This window comes from Felis catus, chromosome B1, assembly GCF_018350175.1.
Source record: "Felis catus isolate Fca126 chromosome B1, F.catus_Fca126_mat1.0, whole genome shotgun sequence".
Taxonomy (NCBI): Eukaryota; Metazoa; Chordata; class Mammalia; order Carnivora; family Felidae; genus Felis; species Felis catus.
This window is the reverse complement of record NC_058371.1, coordinates 77,783,630-77,796,896: the sequence shown is the minus strand read 5'-3', so window position 1 is coordinate 77,796,896 and position 13,267 is coordinate 77,783,630. Positions and strand designations below refer to the sequence as shown.

General features: G+C 36.5%; 1 protein-coding gene across 21 annotated transcripts in view; it reads right to left on the bottom strand.

Annotated features, from left to right (window-relative positions):
- The window catches only part of IQCM (IQ motif containing M), a 674,133-nt gene that overhangs the window by 368,680 nt on the left and 292,186 nt on the right, over positions 1 to 13,267 (bottom strand). For all 21 annotated transcript variants that reach the window (XM_045056876.1, XM_045056875.1, XM_045056873.1 and 18 more), the window contains one exon: positions 9,548 to 9,692. In XM_045056876.1, the coding sequence (XP_044912811.1) occupies positions 9,548 to 9,692 (145 nt within the window). The remainder of the gene's footprint in view (positions 1 to 9,547; positions 9,693 to 13,267) is intronic.

Here is a 13,267-nt window from a genome sequence, read left to right as displayed (position 1 = left end):
GTTTCTCAGGATCTTTTTTCTCCCCCTATAGGTGGGACAGGAAGGCCAGAATGGATTGAAGTTGGGTATTGCCCTTCGCCACATCAGTTAAGCTCTGAAAATAACCCAGCAGGTTAGGCTCCAGTTAACTAATTTCCCTTGAAGGTAGGCCATGTAAAGAAGAGTGTGATCTGGCAAATTTCAAAATGGTTCTGTCTCTCTGATATTTACTGTGGGAATCTGCTCAATTTCCTACAGGTAACTATCACAACACTGTGGTGGTCTTCTTATGACTGGGTCCTCTTGGAGTTTTGTTGTTGTTGTTGTTGTTGTTGTTGTTGTTTGTTTAACTCTTGGGATTGTTCACACTGAGCCTCCAGCTATTTGCCAATGACAGCTCATTTTTCCTAATTGGTGCTGGTTCTCACATCAATTTCTTTTTTCTTTTCTTTTTTAAAATTTGATTTTAAATATCGTATAATTAATATACAGTGTTACATTTGTTTCAGATGTACAGTATAGTGATTCAACAGCTCTACGCACTCATTACTCAGTGCTCATCATGATAAGTGTACTCTCAGTCCCCTTCACCTATTTCACCCACCCTCTCTCCCACATCCCTCTGGTAACCACCAGTTTGTTCTCCAAAGAGTCTGATTTTTGTTTTCTTTTTTACTTTGTTCATTCATTTTATCCAATTCCACATATGAGTGAAATCATAGTATTTGTCTTTCTCTGATTGAGTTATTTCACTTGGCATTCATTCTAGATCTGACCATGCTGTTCTAAATGGCAAGATTTCATTAGTTTTTATGGCTCAGTAATATTCCATTGTGTATATGTACCATTTCTTCTTTATCCATTCATTTATCAATGGCCACTTTCGTTGCTTTCATAATTTGGCTATTTTAAATAATGCTACCATAAATACATGGATGCACACGTCTTTTTGAATTAGTGTTTCTGTATTCTTTGGGTAAATACCCAGTAGTGCAGTGACTAGATTGGAATATCAATTTCCACTCACCAGTCTCTGCTCTGGTAACTGCAACTCCCTGTATTTGAGTGTCTATCTCTTTAACCAGTTTTCTCTGTCTTTTCCCATCTCTTATAGATCCATGAGAAGTTAATTTTTTAGTATATTCAGCTTTTTTACATGTTAAAATGGAGTGGAGACTTCCAGGCTCCTTACATGTGGAACCAGAAACCAGAAGTCTTCATTTATTATTTTTTTAATCAAGAAACTGGCTGTAGTGTCCATCCTAATCCTAAGCAATGTAAATTCATTAAATATAATAGGAACCAGGCTCTCTGAAAGCTAAGATATAAATTGAGGAACTTGTTCTGTGAACAGAATTTCAACACTAACAAGCAACACATAATAGATACCTATTTAGCCTGCTTGGTGTCCATTAGCTATTTTTCTGTTAGCAGTATGTAATTTTCCCTTGGGGAGCTACCCTTCCCCCAATGGATATAACCTCTGTGAAACTCAAGCAAAATTCTCTGCCCTCCCATGGCAGAGTGTTGGGTTCATGATTCAAATTAAGCTAATCAGATGTTCTATCCCTGGAATTTGAATTTAAAGCATAGAAACAAAAAAGTCTTGTAAGTGACAAGAGCTTATCTGTCTCCCAAGGACAAATAGAGATTTTTTCCCCCTTACTTTTTGCTCCCTAAATCTCTGAAGTAGCTCTGTTTCAAATTCTGTGTGAAATCTGATTCTTTAACTATTTTTCCTATATTTTTCCTATAAATTTTCTTTTTGCTTTGGTTAACCAGAATGGGTTTTCTGTTGTTTATAAACACAAGATCCTAATAAATTAAGCCAAATACACAATACATCACTTTAAAATGCAAATAGCCACCAGGTGTTACATGGAAGTATTGAGTCACTATATTGTACACCTGAAATTAATATTACCCTGTATGTTAACTAACTGGAATTTAAATAAAAACTGTTTTTAAAAAACTTAAAAAATAGATGGGGGAGGAGCCGAGATGGAGGCCGAGCCGAGCTGAGCATGGAAGTTTTTTCTGTGTCTCGCGTCCATGAAATACAGCCAGACCAACACTAAACCATCCTGCACACCTAGAAAACTGATGGGAGGATTAACACAACAATCTGCACAACCTGAACCACAGAATTCAGCAGGTATGTGGCATGGACAGGTGAGTTTGGGGAGCGAGAAGCCTCAGAGGGTAGGGAACTGCTTTTGGGGACGGAGAGAGGACGGAGACTGGGGAGGGGAGGAAAATACAGGAAAAGCACCCCTCCCCAAAGCAGCTGGAGAGAAAGTGGAAAACTGGAAACAGCCGCAGGGACTAAACTAAAAAGGGAGAAAGGAGAAAGGAGAAGGTTTAAATCCCATTAAGACTGTAAACAACGGCAGGGCAAAGTCTGCAACTCCACAGCTAAATACCTGGTGGTGCTCTGGTGGGAAAGACGAATCCCCAGGAACAGAGTGGGGTCCAGGAGGTTCTCAGGCCACAAGGGGAAAAGCGGTTCCACTGCTAGAAGGGCATTTGGTAGAGACTGTTGAAGCCACCTGGTCCCAGCAGACCCCAGAAAGCGGCCACATCCGCTGATGCTGGAACAAGGCCGTTAAGGGTGAAGCCTGGTGCCAGATGTGTGTTGTAATTTTCCATAATCCCTGAAAAGCTGCCGCTATACTATCTCGCGAACTTTTTCTGGGGCGGGCTGGCACCTGGCCGCAGTCTCGGGGCACTGGCAACAGCAGGGTCCAGCAGGCATTCCTGGGTGCAGCTGGCATTCAGCCATTGCTCAATGAGACCCTCCCACAGAGGGGCGGAACGGGTCATAGCCGCAGTCCTTCAGAAGTAAGGGGCCAGGGAAAACAGCCGCATCTGAGACAAAACTTGGGAGAGAGGTACTGCCTGGGGCCTGGTCACGGAGAGTGAAAAAGCGGGACATGGATGAAAGCTGAAGACAGAGGACAGGTGCGTGATTTCTGATCCCGGAGAACAGACTGGTAGCCGAATGGTTCCAGGGTCACCCCTCCCGCGCATGCGCATACGCACCTACAAGCACCGCCAACAATCCACCCCAGTAGGCTAGCAGCGCCAACTAGTGGAGAGCAGAGCTGTTACACTGAGCCCCACCCAACTGGGCCAACTTCCCTCTTCAAGAACACAAGTCTCACCGCCGACTTAGTTTATGGCCTATAAAGCGCTACATAGACTAACTTCTAGGGGAAAACGAAGTAATTTCAGTCCTACTTCAATCTGTGAGCAGGTTCATCTATTCAATTTTCTTTCTTTTGTTTTCTTTTTCTCTTTTACATTTTCTTGAATACAGAAAGAGAAAAAAATTCATTTTTATTTTCAATTTTTAATTAAAAATATTTTTCTTTAATTTTTATTATTATATTTTTTACTTTTGTGTAAATTTTTTCAAATTCTATTTTACTTCCATCATTTTGTTTTAGTCTACTTCAGTATATTCACCGTTTCAAATTTTCAAACAATTTCCTTTTTTTCTTCTTTCTTTTTGTTTTTCGTTTTTTGTATCTTTTCTTTTTCTTGAATGTAGAAAGAGAAAAACTTCATTTTCAATTTCAATTTCTATTAAAAATATTTTTCTTTAATTTTTTACCATATTTTTGCTTCTATGTAAATTTTTCAAATTCTATTTTAAATCCATAATTTGATTTTAGTCTACTACAGTGTATTCACTTTTTTCAAATTTTCAAACAATTTCTTTTTTTCTCTTTTTCGTTTTTTTTTCTTGAATATAGAGAAATAAAAAATTCATATTTATCTTTAATTTGTATTAAAATATTTTTCTTTAATTTTTTCCACTATATTCTTTACTTTTGTGTGTATTTTTTCAAATTCTATTTTACCCCCGTCATCTCATTTTAGTCTACTTCAGTGTATTCATTTTTTCAAATTGTCAAACGATTTCCTTTTTTTTCTTCTTCTCTCCTCCCCCCCATTTTCTTTCTCTAATCTGTCAAACCACTTTCAACACCCAGACCAAAACACACCTAGGATCTAGCATCATCTATTCGATTTGTGTGTGTGTGTGTAATTTTTAATTTTAATATTTTTTAATTTTAACTTTTTTATTTCAATTTTTATACCTGGTTAATTCCTTTTCTCCCTTCAAAATGACAAAACGAATGAATTCACCCCAAAAGAAAGAGCACAAAGAAACGACAGCCAGGGATTTAACCAACACAGATACAAGCAAGATGTCTGAACCAGAATTTAGAATCATGATAATAAGAATACTAGCTGGAGTCAAAAATAGATTAGAATACCTTTCTGCAGAGATAAAAGAAGTAAAAAATAGCCAGAATGAAATTTAAAATGCTATAACTGAGCCGCAATCATGGATGGATGCAGTGGCAGCAGGATGTATGAGGCAGAACAGAGAATCAGCAATATAGAGGACAAAGTTATAAAGAACTATGAAGCAGAAAAAAAGGGAGATTAAGGCAAAAGAGCACAATTTAAGAATTAGAAAAATCAATGACTCATTAAAAAGGAACAACATCAGAATCATAGGGGTCCCAGAAGAGGAAGAGAGAGAAATAGGAGTAGAAGGGTTATGTGAGTAAATCATAGCGCAAAATTTCCCAACCTGGGGAAAGACACAGACATCAAAATCCAGGAAGCACAGAGGACCCCCATTAGGTTCAACAAAAACTGACCATCAACAAGGCGTATCATAGTCAAATTCACAAAATACTCAGGCAAGGAGAGAATCATGAAAGCAGCAAGGGAAAAAAAGTCCCTAATATACAAGGGAAGACAGATCAGTTTTGCAGTAGACCTATCCACAAAAACTTGGCAGGCCAGAAAGGAGTGGCAGGATATATTCAGTGTGCTGAATCAGAAAAATATGCAGCCAAGAATTCTTTATCCAGCAAGGCTGTCCTTCAAAATAGAAGGAGAGATAAAAAGTTTCCCAGACAAATAAAATTTAAAGGAGTTTGTGACCACTAAACCAGCCCTGCAAGAAATTTTAAGGGGGACTCTCTGAGGGGAGAAAAGATGAATATATACATATAAAAATAAGTAAATACCAAAAGCAACACAGATTACAAAGGACCAGAGAACACCACCAGAAACTCAACTCTACAAGTATCATAATGGCAATAAATTCGTATCTTTCAGTACTCACTCTAAATGTCAATGAACTCAATGCTCCAATGAAAAGACATAGGGTAAGGGAATGGATAAGAAAACAAGATCCATCTATATGCTGTTTACAAGAGACCCACTTTAGACCTAAAGACACCTTCAGATTGAAAATAAGGGAGGGAGAACCATCTATCATACTAATGGTGAACAGAAGAAATCCAGAGTAGCCATACTTATATCAGACAATCTAGACTTCAAAATAAATACTGTATCAAGAGATGCAGAAGGGAATTATATACAAGGGGTCTATCCACCAAGAAGACCTAACAATTGTAAACATTTATGTGCCAAATGTGGGACACCCAAATATATAAATCAATTAATCACAAACATAAAGAAACTCATCGATAATAATACCATAATAGTAGGAGACTTCAACACCCCATTAACAGCAATGGACAGCTCATCTAGTCAAAAAATCAACAAGGAAACAATGGCTTTGAATGACACATTGGACCAGATGGACTTATCAGATATATTCAGAACATTTCATCCTAAAGCAGAATACACATTCTTCTCCAGTGCACATGAAACATTCTGCAGAATAGACCATATACTGGGACACAAATCAGCCCTAAGTAAGTACAAAAAGATCGAGATCATACCGTGCATATTTTCAGATCACAACGCTATGAAACTCGAAATCAACCACAAGAAAAAATTTGGAAATGTAACAAATACTTGGAGACTGAAGAACATCCTACTAAAGAATGAATGGGCTAACCAAAAAGTTAAAGGGCAAATTAAAAAGTACATGGATGCCAAAGAAAATAATAACACCACAACCCAAAACCTCTGGGACTCAGCAAAGGTGGTCATAAGAGGAAAGTATATAGCAATCCAGGCCTTCCTAAAGAAGGACGAAAGATCTCAGATACACACCCTAACCTTACGCCTTAAGGAGCTGGAAAAAGAACAGCAAGTAAAACCCAAACCAGCAGAAGACAGGAAATAATAAAGATTAGAGCAGAAATAAATGCTATCAAAACCAAAAAAAAAAAAAAAAAAAACAGTAGAACAGATCAATGAAACTAGAAGCTGGTTCTTGGAAAGAATTAACAAAATTGATAAACCATTAGCCAGTTTGATCAAAAAGAAAAAGGAAAGGACCCAAATAAATAAAATCAAGAATGAAAGAGGAGAGATCACAATAAAAACAACAGAAATAAAAACAATAACAAGAGAATATTTTGAGCAATTACATGCCAATAAAATGGGTAATCTGGAAGAAATGGACAAATTCCTAGGAACATATACACTACCAAAACTGAAACAGGAAGAAATAGATGATTTGAACAGACCCATAACTAGTAAGGAAATCTAATTAGTAATAAAAAATCTGCCAAAAAACAAGAGTCCAGGGCCAGATGGCTTTCCAGGGGAATTCTACCAAACATTTAAGGAAGAGTTAACACCTATTCTCTTGAAACTGTTCCAAAAAATAGAAATGGAAGGAAAACTTCCAAACTCTTTCTATGAAGCCAGCATTACCTTGATTCTAAAACCAGACAGAGACCCCACTAAAAAGCAGAACTATAGACCAATTTCTTTGATGAACATGGATGCAAAAATCCTCAACAAGATATTAGCCAATCAGCTCCAACAATACATTAAAAAAATCATTCACCACGACCAAGCGAGATTTATACCTGGGATGCAGGGCTGGTTCAGTATCCGCAAAACAATTAATGTGAATCATCACATCAATAAAAGAAAGGAAAAGAACCATATGATCCTCTCAATAGATGCAGAGAAAGCATTTGACAAAATACAGCATCCTTTCTTGATAAAAACCCTCAAGAAAGTAGGGATAGAAGCAGCATACCTCGAGATCATAAAAGCCATATATGAACGACCCAATGCTAATATCATCCTCAATGGGGAAAAACTGAGAGCTTTCCCCCTAAGGTCAGGAACAAGACAGGGATGTCCATTCTCATCACTGTTATTCAACATAGTATTGGAAGTCTTAGCCTCTGCAATCAGACAACACAAAGAAATAAAAGGCATCCTAATCAGCCAGGAGAAGGTCAAACTTTCACTCTTCGCAGATGACATGATACTCTATATGGAAAACCCAAAAGATTCCACCAAAAAACTGCTAGAATTGATTCATGAATTCAGCAAAGTTGCAGGATATAAAATCAATGCACAGAAATCAGTTGTGTTCCTATACACTAACAATGAAGTGACAGAGAAATCAAGGAATCGATCCCATTTACAGTTGCACACAAAAACAGAAAATACCTAGGAATAAATCTAACCAAAGAGGTGAAAAATCTATACACTGAAAACTATAGAAAGCTTATGAAAGAAATTGAAGAAGACACAAAAGAATGGAAAAAGATTCCATGCTCCTGGATAGGAAGAACAAATATTGTTAAAATTTCGATACCACCCAAAGCAATCTACATATTCAATGCAATCCCTATCAAAGTAACACCAGCATTCTTCACAGAGCTAGAACAAATAATCTGTAAATTTGTATGGAACCAGAAAAGACCCCGAATAGCTAAAGCAATCTTGAAAAAGAAAACCAAAGCAGGAGGCATCACAATCCCAGACTTCAAGCTATACTACAAAACTGTAATCATCAAGACAGTATGGTACTGGCACAAGAACAGACACTCAGATCAATGGAACAGAATAGAGAACCCACAAATGGACCCACAAACGTATGGCCAACTAATCTTTGACAAATCAGGAAAGAATATCCAGTGGAATAAAGACAGTCTCTTCAGCAAGTGGTGCTGGGAAAACTGGACAGTGACATGCAGAAGAATGAGCCTGGACCACTTTCTTACACCATACACAAAAATAAACTCAAAATGGATGAAAGACCTCAACGTATGACAGGAAGCCATCAAAATCCTCAAGGAGAAAGCAGGCAAAAACCTCTTTGATCTTGGCCGCAGCAACTTCTTACTCAACACGTCTCCAGAGGCAAGGGAAACAAAAGCAAAAATGAACTACTGGGACCTCATCAAAATAAAAAGCTTCTGCACAGCAAAAGAAACAATCAGCAAAACTAAAAGGCAACCGACAGAATGGGAGAAGATATTTGCAAATGACATATCAGATAAAGGGTTAGTATCCAAAATCTACAAAGAACTTATCAAACTCAACACCCAAAAAACAAATAATCCAGTGAAGAAATGGGCAAAAGACATGAATAGATACTTCTCCAAAGAAGACATCCAGATGGCCAACTGACACATAAAAAAATGCTCAACATTACTCATCATCAGGGAAATACAAATCAAAACATAATGAGATACCACCTCACACCTGTCAGAATGGCTAAAATTAACAACTCAGACAACAGACGTTGGCGAGGATGTGGAGAAAGAGGATCTCTTTTGCATTGTTGGTGGGAATGCAAGCTGGTGCAGCCACTCTGGAAAACAGTATGGAGGTTCCTCAAAAAACTAAAAATAGAACTACCCTACAACTCAGCAATTGCACTACTAGGCATTTATCCAAGGGATACAAGTGTGCTGTTTTGAAGGGACACATGCACCCCGATGTTTATAGCAGCACTATCAACAATAGCCAAAGTATGGAAAGAGCCCAAATGTCCATTGATGAATGAATGGATAAAGAAGATGTGTTATACATATACAATGGAGTATTACTCAGCAATCAAAAAGAATGAAATTTTGCCATTGGCAACTACGTGGATGGAACTGGAGGGTATTATGCTAAGTGAAATTAGTCAGAGAAAGACAAAAATCATATGACTTCACTTATATGAGGACTGTAAGAGACAAACCAGATGAACATAAGGGAAGGGAAACAAAAATAATATAAAATCAGGGAGGGGGACAAAACAGAAGAGACTCATAAATATGGAGAACAAACTGACGGTTACTGGAGGGGTTGTGGGAGGAGGGATGGGCTAAATTGGTAAGGGGCACTAAGGAATCTACTCCTGAAATCACTGTTGCACTATATACTAACTAATTGGGATGTAAATTTAAAAAAAATAAAAAAATAAAATTAAAAAGAAGATCTACAAAGTTGACTAATAAAGAGAAAAGTCCTAATATGTATTGAGAACTTATATTCCCAAGCACTATTCTTGGCCTTTTGTACCTATTTATGATTTAATCATCTTGATTTCTTTGTGAGATAACTGTTATAACTCACTAGATAAATTGTTTGAAGGGAGAATTGGAGACATTAAATGATGTGCCTAATAAATTAAAAAAATAAAAATAGAAAATTAAAAAAAATTAAAAACAAAAAATAAATAAAATGCAAATAGCTTTCAGCAATATAAAACATGGTTTTCCTTTGGTGTCTATGGGTAATTATATGTAAATTATGTATAAAACCTCAATATTTAAATGAATTCCAAATTTAAAATAAAATCAGAAATGACTGTATCACTTACATTTTTTTCTGTCCATCCATTCCTCCAGCTCTACAAAGTTTATAACTTGTCTTGTCCTCCACAGACCAAGTCGATATTTAACACGATGGATTAGTCTATGATACATGTTTATAACTGCTCTCAAATTTGGTCCATGATGCAAAGCCTATAAAACAGCAATATAGACAGTAAAGCCCCATATTTACATATTTCTTTCATGTGTATTTAATCTGAATTTGCCCTTTTCATTTCATCTATTTCACCCAGTTTCTTAAATTATGAATGTATTTGTTAATGTTTATTCTGTAGGTTGGTTAAACACATGCACTGTGAATGAGATAATCTCTTTGGAGTGCAGAGAGCTTCATCATAAACTGTTTTGTCATCAGATACCCGTAATTCCCATATCATAGAGTTTTCAATGATGGATACTTTCATGAAAGCTTCCTAGGTTGACATCCAGATTTATATATATGTAACCCACTTGGCCAGAATAAAAAAAGTTTTAAGGCCGTTTCTGTAATGGTGATTCTTGCCTAAGCTATTCACTCGGGGTGGGTGCTCAAATTCTTGTTCATTTTCTTTCTTTTGAAAATTGTATGTTTGTATCTTTTACTTATTTTTTACTATAGTTTTTCATGTCTTTAAAACTCTGTTAAATAAATTAATCATTTTCAACATATGTGCAAATTTTATTCTTTCAATTTACCTTTTAACTGTGACTATATTTTCTATATACACATTTTCTATATTCTACTACAATAAACTTTGGTTTTAAAGTATAAAAACCAATCTATTTCAGATTTCTTCTTTTCTAAGTAGTTTCATTTTATTTAACAATTCAATTATTTTTACTGGTTTACATTTTCTAGCTCATTAATTTCTCTATTTATCTTTATTAATTCCTTTTTTAAGGATTATTTTCCTGTGCTTGACTTCTTAAATTATAAATCTTTTTTTTTTAATTTTTTTTAATGTTTATTTATTTTTGGACAGAGAGAGACAGAGCAAGAATGGGGGAGAGTCAGAAAGAGGGAGACACAGAATCTGAAACAGGCTCCAGGCTCTGAGCTGTCAGCACAGAGCCCGACACGGGGCTCGAACTCACGGACAGCGAGATCGTGAACTGAGCCGAAGTCGGCCACTTAACTGACTGAGCCACCCAGGTGCCCCTTGACTTCTTAAATTAAAGACATCTATTTTCATTACTTTTTTTTAGAATGTGTTTAAGCCCATGAATTTTTCTCTGAGTCATCTTTCCTTTGATGTGCTTTGTATACCGTTTTACAAGTGAAAAAACTGAAGCAAAAAAAATTTTTTAAATAAGTTTCCCAGTTATTGAGTGGTTTTCTGCAATAGCTATTAAGTTAGTAAGTTGCAGAATTGGTCTTGAACCCAAAACTAGGACACTTCAGAGCCCATACTTTTTATTATACACTATATTCCTCTTAATTACTTAAATTTAGTATTTTTCGTGCATTCTGTGAATTTTTGTTTTGGTTTCTTTCCTAAAACATTTCTTTCAACATTTAATAACATTTCCCAATGTTTATTTTTAATCTGCCATTTATTCAACAGGCTGTCACTTTATTTTAAAAAAATAAATGAATTGGTCACACTTGTGGAGCATTCCCTACCATATGAATTTTACTGGAAGGCAGAACAAACCTCCCACAATTTGAAGCCACACATCAGATACTAATGACCAAAGCCTCCTCTGTTAAAGCTTTGTTCATTATCCACATCAACACGAAATTTTGAATCGAAATTCGTGATGGTTTAGATGCAAAACACTGGTATATCCATTTGCATGGTAGAGTGTGGCAGCAATATCCATTTTTCAAGGGCAGCATTTGTGGAGGTAGGAATACCCAGGATTGGGTGTCTGCATTAGATTCCTTCTATGTAGGATGTAGTTGGAGTTCTGAGAGCTATCTAACCTTCATCATCCCTTCATGTTCTAAACTTAGTTCTCCAGACCTCTGCCCAGTATTCTCCTCAATATCTCTCTGCTTAAATCTGTTAGCAGGTTTCTTTTGCTTATAATTAAGAATCAAGCAATGTTTTCATTGTGCCCTTAGAGCATGAGCCAAAAGGATCCTGGTTGCAGTGTGTCTCTTAGACGGATGATGACATTTGCTAAGAGAGCAGGAGCACTGGGCAGCTATCAGACCCAACTGGAGTGTGTTTCCCTCCAAATTTAATAGATCCTCTTTGGGGACACAACCCAACTTGTGGGGGACTCCTCAGATCTAAGGCATTCAGAAGGTTACCTAGGTTTTTATGTTTAACAATTTGGGTCAGATCTGCATGGTTCATCTGCATGGTTCTGCATGGAAAATAATCCATGCATCTGCAACCATGTCCATCTGCATGGTTCTTATTACAATGTGTGTCTCTGCCAGTCCTCTGCATGGGAATATGCCTCTGCTATGGTGCTATGTACATCTCAGTTAATAAATCTCTCACCAATTTCTAAACATTTCTCAAGATAGAATCTATCAGAAAAATGTACAAATTGATATTTACAAAAACAATATTGGAATCTAAAAGACACACTGCAAATTAGTAATTATAGTTTTCCAATTCATGCTAACTTAGAAGGTAAACGTATCATATTTATGACACATCAACATTTAAATTTTTTCCAGTATGCACTTTCAGTCTGCCTTTTGTTTGATATAGTCATCTCTCTTTAAAAAAAAAAAAGTAATAGGGGTGCCTGGGTGGCTCAGTCTGTTAAGTGTCCAACTTTGGCTCAGGTCATGATCTCACTGCTCCTGAGTTTGAGCCCTGTGTTGGACTCTGTGCTGACATCTCAGAGCCAGGAGCCTGCTTCAGATTCTGTCTCCATCTCTCTGCCCCTCCCCTTCTCACTCTCTGTTTCTGTCTCTCTCTCTCTCTCTCTCTCTCTCTCTCTCTCAAATATAAAAGAAAACATTAAGAAAAATTTTTTGAAGGAATGGATTCCTTGCTTGGATAATTCCACTACCATATGACACTTACTAGGGCTTAATTTCTTTGATTACTAGCAGGAGTTCTCTCTTTTCATATTTATTTGCCATTTATACTTCTACAGAGAAGCTATTATTATGGTATATTTCTTATCAGTTTGTAAGAGATCTTTACATGTGGAGTTTTTTTTTTTAAACACTTGCGAAATATTACATCAAATGTTTTACTACAGATTGACTTTCTAACTTTTAAAAAATTATGTTTATTGTGTACTCCATTGGAGTACTACGTGGCAATGAGAAAGAATGAAATATGGCCCTTTGTAGCAACATGGATGGAACTGGAGAGTGTTATGCTAAGTGAAATAAGCCATACAGAGAAAGACAGATACCGTATGGTTTCACTCTTATGTGGATCCTGAGAAACTTAACAGAAACCCATGGTGGAGGGGAAGGAAAAAAAAAAAAAAGAGGTTAGAGTGGGAGAGAGCCAAAGCATAAGAGACTGTTAAAAACTGAGAACAAACTGAGGGTTGATGGGGGGTGAGAGGGAGGGGAGGGTGGGTGATGGGTATTGAGGAGGGCACCTTTTGGGATGAGCACTGGGTGTTGTATGGAAACCAATTTGACAATAAACGTCATATATTGAAAAATAAATAAATAAATAAATAAATAAATAAATAAACAAACAAACAAACAAACATTAAAAAAATAAAAAAGAAAAAAAGAAACCAATTTGACAATAAACTTCATATATTGAAAAAAAAATGATGTTTAAAAATAAAAG